General features: G+C 46.9%; 1 protein-coding gene and 1 long non-coding RNA gene across 2 annotated transcripts; both read right to left on the bottom strand.

Annotated features, from left to right (window-relative positions):
• Positions 1-1,684: 1,684 nt before the first annotated feature.
• LOC135818038 (uncharacterized) lies at positions 1,685-3,554 on the bottom strand. Its single transcript, XR_010553614.1, has 2 exons — positions 2,982-3,554; positions 1,685-2,302 (listed from the first exon to the last, which is right to left on the bottom strand). It is a non-coding gene; the product is annotated as an uncharacterized LOC135818038 (long non-coding RNA).
• A 10,585-nt stretch (positions 3,555-14,139) lies between these two features.
• On the bottom strand, positions 14,140-16,455 carry LOC135818037 (serine/threonine-protein kinase SBK1-like). Its single transcript, XM_065331362.1, has one exon. The coding sequence runs from the start codon at positions 15,677-15,679 to the stop codon at positions 14,504-14,506; it is 1,176 nt and encodes a 391-aa protein (XP_065187434.1). The 5' UTR covers positions 15,680-16,455; the 3' UTR covers positions 14,140-14,503.
• Positions 16,456-18,862: the final 2,407 nt, after the last annotated feature.

Genomic DNA, 18,862 nt, shown 5'->3' with positions numbered 1-18,862 from the left:
TACCCGCAGCTATTAGTATCCTATTCTCTTACTATGTGCTTCCATAGCTTTTACTATGTTCTTCCATAGCCACTTCTAGGCTAAGCCTTCGCCGTCATTTTATTGGGTCGTCATCCCGTTTGAATGTGCGAAGTGAAATAAAAACCAACCAACCAACCAACCAAAGTCCACAGCAGGCAGCAGCTCAACAAGTGCACGGTCTATTCTCCAGAGCCAAGACGTGGAAATGAAAGTAGCCAGGCCTGCAGGGGATGCGTTTGTTCATGGTTGTTTGGATGTGCCGGTACATGTATACGATACACACGATACACTAAAAAATGTTGCTGCATATACATTTTGTACATCTATGCATATTAAAACGTCTTAATTTAAAGGGGCACTCCGGCTTCATTTTCGACGCCGAGTTTTCGATGCCAAGACGAAGGTAGGTGAAAGAGAAGACCCCTCGAACAAGAACGAGTCTCCAGAAGCGATCGAGTCGAGCAGGAAGACGACTTTTGAATTTCGCCGAGCGAGCGCTGATGACGTAATGAGGGATTAGCTTGCCAGTGGAAATGCATCTGCGCACATACATTTCACATACTTTTTGGCCAATTTTCAATCGAAGAGGAGGTTGTTTTCTATGTTCTCTCAACGTCGTGAGCGATCCCGTCTTCTATACCCTTCCAGGTACCCTGAAGGTCCTCCAGAGGAGAATTTATCTCCAGCGAAGCGTTGTTGATCCGCTAAATTCGTCTCGAGACATATTCACCCAGTGCAGTGCTGATAAATGTAGAATGTTGAATCTGTGATAATTGTCTACGATGGAGAGAGAGGTTGATAGCCGCTGTCGCAGGGAAAGTGAAGCTGCTGGAAGTAACAACGGGGAGCTTGTTAGCATCACATGTGCATCCAGACTTCAAAGCAGCTTGACGGAATCGGGGAGTACTGACTATTTGTCTCGCCCTCAGTTTAGTGAATTTTATGACCAGAAAATTATTCGATCAGGATCCCTTCTACAAGATGTGTAGTAAAGGTGATTTCTGAACTTGACGATATGGAGACCGACCAGTAGACCTACCAACAACGTGTACCTGCAGGAAATTCACCCAAGGCTATTGCTATCCTCTTCAGTGGCTGTTGTTTTTTAGTAAAAATATGTTCACTTCTCTCAACATACTCCTGCATGGCAGCAAGAAGGTGCGCTATGGAATTCAACGCCACAATCTTCGCCCAGCTGTGGATGAAGCATGATCGAGTCATGGCAGTACATATACTTGAAACAGATGAGAAATTGAAGTTCATTTGTGATGGGAAGTTTGACAGTGACCGAGTCAAGCATTGTCTTTTGCCGTGGCACAAATTGCTGAAGAATCCGAGATGGTCTTGGAACTATGCACATGGATACTACCAGAAATAATGGTGGCATGAACCATTGTGGAATGGGACAGCTCACGGAGAATACTGGAATAGCTCAAGTATCTCTAAGTGATTGTAAATCCTGTTCTGGCTGATAGCTTCAGCCTGCTGCGCCCGTCCATGTACAATGATGGGAACATGCATTTCTGTTTTCTACATATTTGCCGGCTACTGTACTGTGGTATTACAGTTGCAGGTCCCTTATATAAAAAATATGTTCAACCCCCTCCCACATACCCACATTATAAAAATGAACTAACAATTTCACTGTTGGACTCGCAGGCGGCTAGAGAGCAAAGGATTAATTTATAGCAAAGAAAAGGACCAGGGAACTACACGTAAATTAGTTACGCTATAATGTCCACGAACAATTTCACTGTATTTGAAATAATTTTGTGTGATACCCTGAGAACTCTGAAACTTCGGAGCACTGTGGATTATATGTGGATACAACATTTATGGAAGGAAAAGTGGAATAATTTCTAACACATTGTTCAAATAATTATAGCACTGAATTGTTGAGATTGTGAGCACATTCCAATCAGCACTCTACATATGTATAAGCGGTGGAAATCGTTAGGAATAGGTCGTGAGTTGTCAGAGTGCTCCAGTATATGAGAGAATGTTTTGTTTGTCTAATCGACGGCTCGTTTGAAGCCAGAGTTGTTTGACTTGTTTCGGTCGACTTGATTCTAGATAGTAGTCGAAGGAGTACTATGAAGTACACACCACACGTTGTCTGTAAGGTATCTCGTGAGAATTCTGTCGGTACACATCAGGTATCAGCTTGGAAAGATGGATCCTCTCTGTTTCTTGAAAGCCTGTCTAGTTGGACTGTGGCTCCAGCGATTCCCTTCTCAGAGCAGATACCATACCCAATACCGTCAATGCATATTGGACAGACCTGTATGCACAACAGAAATAGTGGAGAGAAATCTCTCAGCTCATGAACACGTCAGTGAAGTTTGAACTGCCGCTGTTTGTGGCCATTAGTATAAACCTATCGACTATAAGAATAATGTGCAAACAAACTTCTATAACCACAGCTGGGGCCATGGAATTATAAACTTAGGGAACTGCCAATTCTGGTCTGAGTTGCGTTCGAGGCCTGCAATTCATGATGGCTATCGTATGTTGCATTGACCAGAGATCATATTATAAAACTTCCATGCCACATTGAAACATGCACCACTTTCGAGTACTTAGGTATCCCCACCAAATGGGCATTCGTTCTCGGGGTGGCAGGCATCACTATTCGTTATGCCTGGATCAGATTTCATTGACCCCAACTGTCATGAAGAATCATTTTTACTTTGACTGGATTTCAGTACAAGTTGTAGAACTGCAGAATCAATTTCGTTGTATTTGGGCAACCATTTGAATTTCACTACAAACGCTCTATTGGGAAAATAGAATTTTTTTATAAAATGCATGTCCAAATTCCACATCTACCCAAATCGGAATACTTGATCACGTATTCAGTACTACACGGAATGTTTAGAAAACGCCGGGGAATAGGAATTTGCTAACGAGAACTCCAGGCCAGGGTACTAGCATACGAACAAAACAAGATAAAAACTCACCAGTGTACTTGTAGTAATTCATGTCGGTGTAATATTCACGATAAGCACCGAGGCACCCTCCGATTTGGTCAAGCTGCTTTGAAGTCTGGTTGTTCAGGTGATACAAACGGGCTCCCCGTTGTTACTTCCAGCAGCTTCACTCTCCCTGCGACAGCGGCTATCAGCCTCTCTCTCCATCGTCAACAATTATCACAGATTCAACATTCTACATTTATCAGCACTGCACTGGGTGAATATGTCTCGAGACGGATTTAGCGGATCAACAACGCTTCGCTGGAGATAAATTCTCCTCTGGAGGACCTTCAGGGTACCTGGAAGGGTATAGAAGACGGGATCGCTCACGACGTTGAGAGAACATAGAAAACAACCTCCTCTTCGATTGAAAATTGGCCAAAAAGTATGTGAAATGTATGTGCGCAGATGCATTTCCACTGGCAAGCTAATCCCTCATTACGTCATCAGCGCTCGCTCGGCGAAATTCAAAAAGTCGTCTTCCTGCTCGACTCGATCGCTTCTGGAGACTCGTTCTTGTTCGAGGGGTCTTCTCTTTCACCTACCTTCGTCTTGGCATCGAAAACTCGGCGTCGAAAATGAAGCCGGAGTGCCCCTTTAACGCCTAGTAACGGAACTGTACAGCTGAGCGCAGCATGTGACAGTTCTCTCTCGCCAACCCGGTGCTGCATCTGCCACCGCCGTATCTCAACCGGGCTGGCAGAAGCGAAACTAACTTACTTCCAATTAAAGTAGGTTGTGTTTCTCTTTCTCAAAAACAAGCCGGTTGCAGCGTGGATGTGCTGCCTTACTTCATGCACGGTCGGTGTGTACGTCTTTATCGGCTGCAAGCTATTTGTAGCTCAGTAGCTTGGCGACTTTCTGCTACCCAGTGCTTGCTTGTTGGGAGATCTACTGCAGCGCGATTGGAGCGGCCACTGCTGGCGTGGCTCTATCGGGTGGTTGCCCTATACGTACCGGCGATGATGCTCAGTAACTGGCTGTTTGTATTCCAGTCACCGTGTTCACATCGATCAGTCGATATGCACATCTGATCTTCCAGGGCCTGGGCCGAAGCAGTTAGTCAAGGTGGATCTACACTTTGGCATAAGGCTTGGACTTACTTCCTTAATAATTATTAATCTGCACTGATAGTGATACTGTATATGTCATGACTCAAGTATATGATTGTATTACGCATGGCTTGTACGGACCGGCTACATGTACCTCTGGTAGGAGTGGTAGGTGTACTACTGCCGAGTACTGGTGGAAAAGGAAGAAAAGGGCAAAACTTAAAAGGTCGTATCGATCATCCAGTAACAGCCAGTGCAAGTGCAAGCAAGTGACCAACGGGCCAACAGCTATCGAAGCTACACAATGTCTTTAGTAGTCTACTGACTACTGCACAGACAGTCCTACTGGTAGTCCTAGGCATCGTCCTTTCACAGTCACTGCTCAGCGTGAACAGTTCGGCGGGCCGCTGGGGAAAGGTGTGAAGTAAACGTAAACAGTTCAGTTGGTGGTCATTGATCCTGAGCTGAGTAGCCCATGATGGCGAAGGCATCAGTCACATTCGGAAATTATGTTGAGCGCGGCTGGCACCCGCAAGGATTCGTGACGGAAGAATACGTTGGTGCAACTATTTTTGCTCAAACCCCAGTTGAGGCAATGGCTGTGGAAACCGAGGGAAGAAGGCTCTTCCAGACCGATACGCCTAGTAAGAAGGGCCTTCACCCGCTTATCGACGCCAGCCATGCTTGTTTTACACGGCATTTGCCTCTCGTTCTGAGCCCAGACATAATCTGGCTGACGATTGCTCAAGGGTTGTCGCAGCATATCAACTCTGATCCCGAGAAGTTCAGGTATCGTTTTGTGGAGCATGAAGGTCAGCTTGAGCTTGATGTACGCAGAGATGAGTTCATCCGTGGTTCTCCATCCAATGACTGGCCCGGTGTTTTCAAAGAATTCTCCGGCCAGATTCGAGAGTACATTGGAGCTAAAACTCATGACCTTCTTGTACCGACGTTCTCCACCACAACACCTGTGTCAGCAGCAGCTGCGGAGATTGTACTTCTGGAGGCCATGCAAAGTTACTTCTCGTGTCTTTTTCGTTCAGACTGTACCATCCCATCCTTCACCATCTTGGGCACGGCGGATGACTGGAGATCAATACGTTCGCGGGTTCTTGGTTTCCTGAAAATCGACAAGGACCTAGAGTGGTGGACAACACCTCTCGTGTTCTTACTTGATCATTTTATCCTGGCTGCAGAGGGCAAGGCAGATTTGGAGTTCTGGCAAAGCTGGTACAAGTACAAGTCCAGGTCTGGAGGGGATTTCATCTCTGGAGCAGTCCTCGCATTATTTCCATACATCGGCTCATATCGCAATATGCATGTGGACTTCCGAAGTGCAGAGGAAAGTCCTAGCAGCGGCATTCGCGTGAATTTTTTCCCATCTTCATTGTCCAAGGCACCCTTCACATGGCACTACCATAAAGCCGACCTTTCAATGTTGTTCGTCTCTGGTTTGATGGGCATGACGTATGATGAAGACGAGGGCGTCAAGCCAGTAATTGGCTGGGCAGTCACGGACACGAATACCTCTGCCTCTAAAACCTAACAGTAGAATACATAGTCAGCACCCTCCCAGCATCCTCTATATACGGAGTTAAACTTGATGGAAATCTGGGGTGCTCTCCGTATCATTCCAAGTTAGTGAATTCCTGCACATGAATAATTCCGTGTACATTAAACGCGAATTCTATCATGGCTCTAATGACACAATCATAACTGTATTTTGTGGATTACTGTTGCCAGCCTTGTTCGTTATATGTTCAGTGAATAATAATTACGTGATATTATCACCAGCATTTGGGGCATTTTGCAGCATTACTACTCACAAGCTCTGACGAGAGACGATGTGGCAGCTTTACTAGGAGGGTGTTTGACTGCATGTTATGCAACCATTCCTTCTCCCATTTCATTTGACAGATGTATGATCTTTCATTCTTTCATTCAACATCATAATGCCTCCATTGATGAGCTCAGGAGGAGCGAAACAGCTGTCTGGAGGGTCATTGACTCATTGTCGATATCAATCTATGTACCGGAATTGTCCTCGCTGTGGTGATGGTGATGTGAGTGCAGAGTTTGGATCGGCCAAGAGCGCAATGTGGTGGTGTGGTGTATTAGATGTATGATCGTCAACCCTAAACCAGAGGCCTGTGGTCCTGAAAAAATGTACACAGAATGACATGTACATGTAGATCGCTTTGAAGTACATAGAAGTGCCCAAGGCTAGGGATGGGGAATTCTGCTCAGAAAATTTACCGATTCTGTTTTTATTCTGCTCGCAGAAGACCATTATTCCGCTCATTATTCTGCTGCTCTTGTATGACAAATCCACATACATGCATGTACACGTATACTATGTCTCAAACCAGTGAATATGTATATCTATTATGCTATGCATTCTGCTGGGGCTGAGGGAGCAAAATAAAAAAAAACAGGCTTAGCAAGATGTTGTCAGATTGGTAGCTTCACCTGCTGCTTCAACCGATGAAGCTGAGTGTGGTCACATCATTGGCCAATGCAAGATAAGATTGAAGATCCTCCTTCAGGTCATGTATGGAAGTGTAGGTGGGTACTGGGTAGGTACCTTTTTATTTGAATTCGCAGAACCAAACGGGCGGTGTCGCCCGATTACATGGAAACGAATGGAAACAATAAATTATTGTAGAAAATAGACTAACACGATAGCAGGGTGCAGTACAAAGCAAAGAACGCTCAGTCCATGAATAACGTTAGAACAAAACACAGGGGAGGCGGTAGACAGCACCCGACTCGTACTGTGGAGTACCACAAACGTTCACAGGTATATTGTCATTGTCGAGCAGAGAGTATGTCAGACGTTCCGATCCTTCACTGTTTCCATTCGCTTCCATGTAATTGGGCGACACCGCCCGTTTGGTTCTGCGAATTCAAATAAAAATGTACCTACCTACCTTCCAAATCCCCGAGTACGGGTCTAAGCTCGCCCGCTTTGGCCTATAGTATAGAGTAACCGCTTCCAAGAATCTAGCGGCTCCTTTGATCCGCCTCATCGATTCTGGTCAGCCTAAACTGTCCCACATTGTGGGGTGACCCCTGGCAATTCAGCTGCATGGTCCTTTATAAATAAAAGGGGGTTCGTCAACTGACAACCACTCTATTTAGGGGGCGTTCGAATTGTCGTCATCAACTGTTCGAACAAATTTTTAAAAGAGATTAGTTGAAGTGTCCCATTACTAGAACGGTTTCTATCATTGTTGACGGAGATGTGTTGAAGCTAGGTGTCAGGACGTCGAATGTCTCAGTACACTGTCAGTTGTGTGCCTAGTTGTTGCACTTTCTGCTGTTTTCATTATGTTTTAGTCATTTCTTCACCTTCACCCTGTGTTTGACCTTGAACCTTCCAAGTTGGAAGGCTGACGGTTAGCACTACGGAGATGTGTTGAAGCTAGGTGTCAGGACGTCGAATGTCTCAGTACTCTGTCAGTTTTGTGCCTAGTTGTTGCACTTTCGGATGTTTTCAATATGTTTTAGTCATTTCTTCACCTTCACCCTGTGTTTGACCTTGAACCTTCCAAGTTGGAAGGCTGACGGTTAGCACTACGGAGATGTGTTGAAGCTAGGTGTCAGGACGTCGAATGTCTCAGTACTCTGTCAGTTTTGTGCCTAGTTGTTGCACTTTCTGATGTTTTCAATATGTTTCAGTCATTTCTTCACCTTCACACTGTGTTTGACTTTGAACCTTCCAAGTTGGAAGGCTGACGGTTAGCTCTACGGAGATGTGTTGAAGCTAGGTGTCAGGACGTCGAATGTCTCAGTACTCTGTCAGTTTTATGCCTAGCTGTTGCACTTTCTGACTGTATAATCTGGTTACAGTGATGGAGAGTTACTCTCAACTCGTATCTATATTTCCTTTTCCCTTCTACAATAATAATAATAATAATGATAATAATGTGCAGGGAGGAGACCTGTCTATTGTGCAACAGGAGGCTATCCAAGGTTCGGTAAGAACTGTCCTTAACATGTAGATGCACCTCTGCTGCGTTTGCATGTTCAATAGCCAAGAGACTTGAATAACAACTGATAAAGATATTTCCTTTGTAAAGTTTGTACTCCCTTCATTGGTTGATGTACTTTGCCTGTCGCTGCAAATTATTTATCATTGTTTTGATGTTGGAGTTCAGATTGAGTTTCTTTCCTTTCTTCCTCTTCCTTCCCCTATTTCTTGTCCCTTTGGTTTTTGGGTTTTCATTTTTTCACTTTCTTTTAGCTGTCCCACCCATGGAAATATTTCCCGGTGGGTCTGGCTTATCGCCTTCGAAAGAAGTGAATAAAGGAGACATAATAATAATAATAATAATGTAAGGAAAAAAATTGGAGGCGTATCCAATTTCGAAAGAAAAGGTGACAGCACCGACGCAATCCACACAGTCAAGTAAGCCAATTTGGTAACCGAACGTTTTCGCTCCCTTCTCATCATGGGTAAGTACATGCACAGGGAATAATGGAAAAATGTCAAAAAGTACAGCAATTTATAGAGCTACAGCAAAAGCAAAGATCGAGAACCTCACGCTATACGTGTGGAAAAATTGAATTCAGCAGCACAGGTCAAACACAGGGTGAAGGTGAAGAAATGACTAAAACATAATGAAAACATCAGTGAGGAGAGGCATTCCTGACACTTTCACGAGGATTAGCGCCAAACAACTGCAGTGACAAAACATTTTCCTTCTGAACACATAGTTCAGGGGACAACTTACGGATATGTAACGCTTCCAAAACAGACAAATGTAATATAGATCTACCACGGGCCAAAACTGAGAAAAACATCATCTCTGTACAACTCACGACAACTATCACTAACGGACAGATGACTCTTGATGACTCTGTCTAGTGACAGAAAAGGAACAAGGGAAGGATAGGTAAGAAACACAGTACATATCGCAAGACTTGATGACGCCTTCACGAACGATGGTGCCAAACCACTGCAAAGGGAACACGTTCTCCTTCTGAACACGTAATGCAGGATCCAGCTTATGTACAGTGTTCATGTACATGTACGTGTACATGTACCTGTATGAGTACAAGGCTAATAATAGTAATACAGCAAGATGCAACTTACTTAGATCTTCCACGTGTCGAACAGAAAAGACAGAATCACTTTGCCAACGTTCGCTTTCCAGCCTCTGACCCACGTCCATTGGCCTCACTTCCGATGTCGCTCTTCTCGCGTCTCCTTCATTATGTGCACAGCCCCCGCTTCTCCGAGTCGCTCTTCCCGTAGGCATTGCCTCTAGCTCTGTGTCAGGTTTGCTTGGTTTCCGCGGTCTGCGGCCACGTTTCTTGGCGTTCACGGGCGTTGTCACCTCCAGTAATGGTGCCTGTGATTCCACATCCGTACGTCTCTTCAGTTGACTTCTCGTAAATCTTCTCGGACACATACTTCTATTGGTGATAATGATGGCTTCCGCATGAGCTGTTCTTTCTTTCTCATGCTCACCTAATTATTAAAAAATATTATTATTTATTCTTCTTTTACTAGGGAATTCCCAATAGACGTCAGCGCCTTTTTACAGGGAACCTTAGGTATAATTTGATGGATGAGCGAAATTCAGCTGGTGAACTAGACATGTGGCAAGCCGGTGGAAGTGTATTCCACCTGGCAGCGCCAAAATAAGAAATTGCACTAAAGCCACCTTGTTGCTGTTGTATACTTTATTTATAGTGGAAATTGGAAATCAAAACTGGCATATGCCTACTACTACAGTAACAATGGACTCGCTGAGTTGGTACCAGACCCACACACGACGTGTGTGTGTGTTGTTGTTGTTGTTTTTGTTGTTGTTGTTGTTGTTGTTTTTGTTGTTGTTGTTGTTGTTGAAATTTTATTTTGCATCTCAGACCTAACGGGCAATGGTGCCCAATATTATGATGGCGATAAAGTAACGGCCAAAAGCCAAGGATACAACAAGGAAGGCTCCACGAAAGAGAGAAAAACACAGACTGCGAAGAAAAAGAGAAAGGGAAAAAAAGAAGAAGAAAAAAAAAGTCACGTTACAACGGAAAAAGGAAAAAAAGAACAAAAGACAAAAAACATAACGAAAAAAAAAGCACAGTTGAGTCACGAAATCCAAGCCTAGATGCTGGCTAGCCATAAAAATACACGTGTGTGTGTGTGTGTGTGTGTTTGTGTGTGTGTGTGTGTGTGTGTGTGTGTGTGTGTGTGTGTGTGTGTGTGTGTGTGTGTGTGTGTGTGTGTGTGTGTGTGTGTGTGTGTGTGTGTGTGTGTGTGTGTGTGTGTGTGTGTGCGTGTGCGTGTCTCTCTCTCTCTCTCTCTACGGGGGGGGGGGGGAGATCAATCAGCGATTGACACACCTCCAACCAGGGAGTAGTAATATGGAATTTTACTACTCCCTGCTTCCAACTAATGATGAACTAAGTCCGGGGTGCTGCTTTCTCCAGAATTATCACACTCTTCATTGAACTTAAGGGGGCAGCCTACCCATAAATTTCATATGGCATTCAATTGACCGTAACTTTGGTGTTTCTCAATGGATTTGAGTGAAATTTTGACCACACACTCCTGCCACTATGCTGGCCCTCAGGACATGATTTACAAGTTCTTGCACCTCACTGACAGGCTTTCCAGGCCGGAAAAACTCAAATTTCCGGCATAGTGCCACGGTGTGCAAGCCACCCAGGAGCCAAACAAATCCATTCATAATTTTTTCACATTTTCGTGCCCGTTCTGTCCGTACGCGGGACCCAAACCTAAAACAAGTCCAGAAGCAGCCATGGGTGATGGGGTAGGGCCCCTCAACGAGGCCCTGGAATCTGTCACAACGGAACGAGAGGGCGTTCTCTCATAGACTCACACAGACCCAAGTCAATTTTTGATTTTTTTTAGGTTTAGCACGTGCTACGAGGTCGTACCTTTGATACAACATCCAGTGCTGGGACCTCCACAGCAAGCCATTTCCACAGCGCTGCACACCCAAATCCAGGATACCCTCAGAAACCGGCAAAGACTACCACTCACGTAACGTTCCACTGGCACTACTGCCTAGTACTGAATCCTACCTGACTTCTTGACACGACTCAAACTTGCCAAAGTCACAACGTCAACAGACTGTTTAATAAGAAAGGGTTTGCTCCCCACACCGGAGCTAGCGCTATTCCGCCGACTTTACTTGACACTTGACTGACTCACGACTGCCATCCAGAGCACACGAGAAGTCCATCGAACCTTCGACTCGGCAAACCTGCAAGAAAGCACCACTCCCTGCTCAATACACAGTGTTTCGGGGAATTCACCCCTCATCAGTTGAGCTTGAGTAGGCTGAGGAAGATTGTGCCTGAAGAGCACCACTTATATAGTGCTCTCCAGGTACAAACATCACCAGGGATACAAACTTACAGAGACGCTCCGCTTCTAGCGCGATAAACACCTCGTGAACACCAGATAGCAGCGTGAGTCAGTGTCGCTCCTGGACGGTGAGACCAGACGTTGAGGACCCTCGGTCATTCGCAACGCTGTCACCTCCAAACCAACTAGTCGCAAGCCCGCGCTGGGCACAACAGTACGAAGTAGTGGTTGCGACTTCGGCGATGATTTGTAAGAAAGGGTTTGCTCCCCACACCGGAGCTAGCGCTATTCCGCCGACTTTACTTGACACTTGACTGACTCACGACTGCCATCCAGAGCACACGAGAAGTCCATCGAACCTTCGACTCGGCAAACCTGCAAGAAAGCACCACTCCCTGCTCAATACACAGTGTTTCGGGGAATTCACCCCTCATCAGTTGAGCTTGAGTAGGCTGAGGAAGATTGTGCCTGAAGAGCACCACTTATATAGTGCTCTCCAGGTACAAACATCACCAGGGATACAAACTTACAGAGACGCTCCGCTTCTAGCTTTCTTACAAATCATCGCCGAAGTCGCAACCACTACTTCGTACTGTTGTGCCCAGCGCGGGCTTGCGACTAGTTGGTTTGGAGGTGACAGCGTTGCGAATGACCGAGGGTCCTCAACGTCTGGTCTCACCGTCCAGGAGCGACACTGACTCACGCTGCTATCTGGTGTTCACGAGGTGTTTATCGCGCTAGAAGCGGAGCGTCTCTGTAAGTTTGTATCCCTGGTGATGTTTGTACCTGGAGAGCACTATATAAGTGGTGCTCTTCAGGCACAATCTTCCTCAGCCTACTCAAGCTCAACTGATGAGGGGTGAATTCCCCGAAACACTGCGTATTGAGCAGGGAGTGGTGCTTTCTTGCAGGTTTGCCGAGTCGAAGGTTCGATGGACTTCTCGTGTGCTCTGGATGGCAGTCGTGAGTCAGTCAAGTGTCAAGTAAAGTCGGCGGAATAGCGCTAGCTCCGGTGTGGGGAGCAAACCCTTTCTTACAAATCATCGCCGAAGTCGCAACCACTACTTAGACTGTTTAATACCACAATAATAGGGAGGTTCCGGAGTACGATTTTTTGTGCCAAAATCCGTAGAGGCGCTACGGATTTTTTATACGTCGTTTTCGAGCAGTGAAATGTTCCGGAGTACGAAACTTATGTGTTTGCCGTCATTGCCTAGGTTACGATCGCAAACACGTCACATTCTCGCGCTATGCCTTTTTATTTTGAAAATTTGTACCGAAATCAAAACTTCCCGCGGAAAATCGATGCTTCTCGTACCAAATTTGTACGCGAAAAATCTTTCTGCACCCGATGACGCAAAATCTCCATACGGTACGAAACATGGTTCGTATCAGGGAGTCGTAAAATACCATATTTTTACGACTCCCTGGTTCGTATGAAAGCCAGTCCACACGGATTCTCCGTGCCGAAAAATCGTATGGAGCACGCCTGGAAAAAATCCGTAGCGCCCATACGGATTTTGGCACGGAAAATCGTACCCCGGAACCTCTCTAATCAAGCCACATATCTGCAACGTCACGAGGGTGCTGGCAAAACTCCTGCTGCACGGCGCGGCGGCGGGCTTCGCCGCGGCCGCCGCCGTGCAGCCCAATAGGTGTTTTTTAACGTGATTTTTTGGTCCTTTTTGGACTTCTTTCGCGTGTTTCCATGATACGACAAGTTACGCACGGTCTGCTCACATTCAAAATACAGTGCTGCCAACAAATGAGAGCGTGCAACAAAAAAATCTTTCCTTGCAAGGGCACATTTTCGGCCATAACTCTTGAACGGCTGGTCAGATCGGGACACAATTTTCAGAGAATTTGCAGCTATTCATGCTCTTTCAACTGACGTAGCACTCAATAATATATGAATTTACAAATTCGATTTTTCAGCGAATTTTTGGGTAGTCTGCCACCTTAAAGTCAGATTCTCAACCCTTTTTCCTCTTCATCGTGTTTGATAGTGCAGTAAGGCTTCCTTTGTCATACGTACACTATATTTTCCACAAAAACCGCAAACTGCACTTCAACGTTACTTTCACTCTTCTGCTGGTGTACCCACAAAAGAAAGAACTTCTTCGCCTTTCCACAACCTTCAACGCGACCACTCAACAACTAAAACTACAGTCATCATACAAAACATAGCGCGAACAAACTGCTATGTCTGCCGTGTGTTTTCTATGGACCGTGTTGCTACTTCCACCCATGGCGTGTTTGTATGACTCTTTGCTTCTAAAAAAAAAAAAAAAAAAAAAAAAAAAAACATTTAGAGTTCGATACAAATCATCGGATGTGCTGAGTCTACTGAGGTCTGACGTGATACTGCACAACGGCAGGTACGAAGCAGAGTTGCCCTTGACAAGAAGTTTCATTGTAAAATGGCCAATCAGCAGACAAAATAGTCAACTGCAATTAGGAACATGTAGATTGGTTTCAGATGTTAAAAACATGTGGGTCTGAGCCAGAGAGTAGTGCAATACCTACAGCATGTACTCCCTGCTCTGACAAGGGATTGCTAGTTGCTGCAGTGTGCGATGTGCAGAGTCGCACACGTAATCAGCGGTCCGCGTATTATGGTCTCTCTCGAACCAGCTGAGAACGAAAATCGAAATGTTTGAGGGGGTGCTTTGGCACCCAAAGCACCCCCTTCCCCCCCCCCCCCCCCCCCCTACGCCCCTGCACACACAACTAACCAGAGGTGAACGTATACTGAAGTAGTAGAGGTACAACACCGTCATCTTCATCCAACATATCTACTGCCGTCAATACACGAAAGCACTATGTGAACTGGAAAATAGTACGGAGAGAACTGAAGCGTATAAACAGCAAATTCCTACACAGGATCAAGTGAATGGAGTTTTGTATTTGTCAAGAGGACTGAGGAGTACGATAGGAATTCAGCACCAAGATCAGTTGTCAGGAATCCAGCACCAAGATGGTTTATGTCAAAAATTATAGATGAAATTATTTTTTTAAACAATCTTCTAGAGTGTACATTTCTCACAACGATAAGACTCCACTGTAGTTCTAGAGTGTACAACAGTTGTATCTATATCTACACGGTAGCTGTTAGGCTAGTTCTTCAGTTCAGTTTGCCGGCACGGAGGCGGGCTGCCCGCGTCCTCCAGAATGCACTCGCTACTGCCGACCAGTCCGGAGTCGCAGGACAGAAGGCTGGTGTTGGAGATGCCGCTGTCGACCGACATGGAGGAGCAGCCACGCGATGACGGGGCCGTGCCTTCGTCGCCCACGCAGTAGAACCAGGGTAGGTCGAGGTAGCCGAGCACGTGCTGGGCGCTCACTCGCTCCTCCGGGTTGACGGCCAGCATCTTGCGGAACAGCTCCAGCAGCTGCCAGGAGAAGCGCTCGAACATGGGCGGCACCCACTCGGCGTCCACCTCTTGCCAGTGAACGAACGCCGCGTAGTTGCTGTCCGTCATGCACGCCTTCTTCCACGGGAACATGCCGGTTAGCATGGTGAACAGCGTCACACCTAGCCCCCACACGTCCATTGACGGCGATGCCATGACCGTGGGTTCTTGGGTGCTGCTGGCGCACACCTCCGGTGCTAAGTACGGGATGGTGATCTTGGCCGGCATTATAGCCGTGCCGATCTTGCACGCCATGCCAAAGTCAATCAGCTTGGCGTGGGTCATTGTCAGTCCCATCTGCCTGCGATAGGAGTCTTCTTCGCAGGGCACATTCACCAACACCATGTTCTCTGGTTTGATATCGCGATGTACGTAGCCGCAGTTGTGCACGTGCTGCAGCGCTGAGGCGATCTGGCCCAGGTAGCGGCGCACGCGGACCTGCGACAGTCCGACGCCGGACTTGATGGCGCTGCACAGATCACCGCCATCGGCGTACTCCTGAATCAGCATGCGATGGTTGTCGTTCTCGAATGCCTCCTCGTAGGTCTGAACGATGCTCGGATGGCAGGAGAATAGTCGAGAGAGTTTCCACTCTGCTTCGAACGATTTCCTGTTGTTCTCGGTACGTCGAATCAGCTTGGCCAGCACACGTCGATTAGTTCGTTTGTCTACTGCCAGCCATGTTCGTCCATACGTACCGTCACCCACCTGTCGGATAAAGCTGAAGAACTTGCAGTAGTCGCCCTCCGGGGCCCGCGGTTGCCTTGAACGGTCTGCGTCGACGCGACTGGCAGGCGATGACGAGGCGCGCGAGGCACTCTCGCGCATCTCCACAATATTCATCGCGGCAGGGTAGGACTTAGCCATCGTGGTAGTCATTTCCTCTCAACTAACGTAGAGTCTGATCCAACTTGAGCCAATTCTCGCAGGGAAACGAAAATACTTGGAATCTCAGTTCGTTGGAATCATTGACCAGAACCCCTGAAACTGATTCTGAAAAAAAAGTTCTAATGATAAGAGCGAACAGCAGGTCGACGTAATGGCTCGATTGTTCTGTCAGTCGACACTGTTATTCAAGCACGTACATCTACGCGTTGCTGACTCGGTTGAGCTCTGCCGTATGCTGAGCTGAGCGAAGTGTCGGGGAAGGCTGGCTATGTCTCACACTAGGTGGTGACAAATCACAGGCAATCCACGCAGGTAGTTTGTAGCTGAGAGAGACAGGACTGAGGGGTCAAGGGGAAGCGATATACGTACTTGCGTCGCAACTGTCCGGAAGCCGATCCTCCCAGTCCTACAGCCGATAAGTGATAACTGCACGCCGTTCAACAGTTGCAGACTGACACAACCCAGGCGGCGTCGCACGCTGTATAAACACAAGCCTCTCGATCACCACTGCACTCTACACGAACACGTGGAGTGGCTGAATTGCGCGCGCAGAGCACTCTCTCAGTGTTTACCCAGTCGGTCCAGTTCAGGGGAGATGGGATCCGGGAGCCCTCTCAAGAACAGGTCATCGGTCTTCTGCGCGGCAGCCTGTACGAGAATAGACGTGGCCTGCGGAGGATCTAGAGCTTCTGGAGAGCCTTTTGTTGATAGCACCCGCTTCCTCTGGCTGCGAGACGCGTTCTGCTGGGTTTGTGCAGAGCTGGCAAAGGGTTAAAAACTTCGTCAATTGGAGCACGAGCTGCTTAGCCCAGCTGCAGCTTGGGGATGCATCGGCTCCAGCTCCGTGCTGCTGCTGATGGAGTAAGGATTTTGACAGCAGCAATCAACGAGCAAGGCACTGTCAGTGTCAGCTGAAGCCCACAAGCTGGCTACGCGTCGCACGCGATCAGCAATTATCTACAAGTGCTACCGGTACTCATGCATAATACTAGTACACGTATTATGAGGGAGAGGGTCCTCAGCAAACAGCTCTGGCTGCGAAAACCACGGAGCAGGCTGGCGACGGAACGTGTGACGCCGCACTTTTCTCCACGACAGTCCTCCTACAGCTGTAGCCTTGGTTTGACAGATGTAGATCACTAGATGACATGACACAGGGCTAGGGACTGGACAACGAGGTGAGATCGAGCAAGGAGCAATGTTTCTCCGAAGCCCAGGGTAGCTGTCATTTGTCCGAGGCGCCGGACCTGGAGAATCACGTCCTGGAAATTTACTTTGGAGAATTGCGCACTGGTACACCGGGCCGGGCGTGGGACTGGATTCGTTCAAGTGAGGCTTTGGCTGCTTCCTTCTAGTAGATACTACAGCAATTATTTCCTGTTCGCTAGCTGCGCGACCTTGGAGAGTCAGTTTAGTTTAGATGTACATGTACATTGATCGTGAGTCAGTATGCATGTTTCACAGCGAGGCACTGGTGCCACTACTGTCTACTGAGTCTGTACACGCACTGTGTGGCGAGTGTGTGAGAATGTGAGAGCATGCGGGTGGTGTGTATGTGTGTGACAGTCAACAGATACTACTACTAGTCACTTGGCTGACAATCTGGTATCTTCACAGCAAAACCGTGGAAGCCAACGCTCAGCGACATATCGACATGTACATCTCCTGTCCTTCGCTGTTACTTGTTAGTCGTGTTCCCACCGCAACGGTGAGCTCGCACGCCCTCTGGCTCAACGTTAGAGCATTGCGGGTCTCTGTGTGCGTAACGTGGTGTGTGTTTGCTGACAAGAAGGAATTCAGCTTCCCAGGGAAGCAAGCAGAAATCTTTGCCCAGCACCCTATCGCGAAATACTTCAAATACTACTTGTAGTAGTAGCCAGCAGCTCAACAAATCAATTGAATGTCTAGTTCTGCACTGTGCATGTGTGAGATGCATGACCAGTGTTGGCTGTCATATTATTATTTTACGTCCTCACAACGTATTGGGACTCGGAGCTTCGAATCAGATGCAAACAGTGAAGGAAGTGAACTGCTAGAAAAGCGAAAAATGCAAACCCTTCAACAAGGGTGCGGCGTGGTCATATGCTACATGTAGGCCCTAGGTCATAGTGAAACATTTCAAAAGCGCGTGTTGTAGAACTGGAAACGCTACATGCTGCTTTGGCCCAGTTTGGGTATGCTCCCTGTCTGGTGTCCATCCGTTATCTTAGGATTCATAAAGCGCATATCGAGGGGGTTTCCATAAACACCACAGCTGTATAAAAAGTGACGAATAATAGCTGAGCAAATAAAGGGAGAATGAAGTAGTATAGAGCGGAGCTCTGAGCTTGAAAGTATGCACGTACACGTACATGTACACGTACACGTACACGTACATGACTGTACAAGTACATGTACGTGCATAATTTATACATGTATGCGTGTTTAAAAACACGAAGCAGAACGAAATGAATGCTGGGGAATACCTGCTGCGTTTCCAACGTGGTCATGAAACAGTTATCATTACACACGGCAGTATGACGCCGCTCTAACAACCCTCCGTACTCCCACATTCAACGGAGGAATGGAATTCATTGGGGAAGGAGAGAATGCCGGTGAAGGTAAACTAAAGACGCCTCCTGATAAGTGGACACGCACTGCATGCAGTGTCCGGACTCGTCATGAAGCCGAAAAAATAGAATTAGTTTTGAAGAACTCTCATCAGCTTGTCCCACTGCGTGCGTATTGGCACTGGAGGGCTGCTGTGTAGGTGGTACTTTAGTAATAATGATTGCATTGTATTGATACCCTATTTCAGTATTTGCATCTGTAGTAAACACACTTACATGCAGGTACCTGTGATTGCACATACATGATTGCACATACATGATTGATGTACAGTGTGTTGTGTTATCCAGTACTGGTTAACTCTTGTTCTCGTGCTATCTCTCTTGACCACGTTATTAGCACAATCATACATTATACATGTACATGATCGTATCTAAATAGGTCGTAGTCTCCGACTAGTACAAACACGCGTACATTGGAACCGCGGTCAGCACTACCGTCGTGTGTTTCACAAGGCGTTCCGAAAGATGCCTCAAGTGCTCCCAATTTGCCACTTCATCGTGCCAGTTGCTTCATTGCTCTGCGCTGCAGCCGACGCTGGCTGCCAAGTGCTGCTTGGAACCACGA

The sequence above is a fragment of the Sycon ciliatum genome, chromosome 5 (genome assembly GCF_964019385.1).
Source record: "Sycon ciliatum chromosome 5, ocSycCili1.1, whole genome shotgun sequence".
In the NCBI taxonomy this organism is placed as follows: Eukaryota; Metazoa; Porifera; class Calcarea; order Leucosolenida; family Sycettidae; genus Sycon; species Sycon ciliatum.
Note: the sequence above shows the minus strand (reverse complement) of the source record. Positions and strands in the feature narration are given on the sequence as shown.

What these genes read in the sequence shown, in the direction of transcription:
- LOC135818037 (XM_065331362.1), bottom strand. Translation starts at nt 15,679, where the DNA reads ATGACTACCACGATGGCTAAGTCCTACCCTGCCGCGATGAATATTGTG.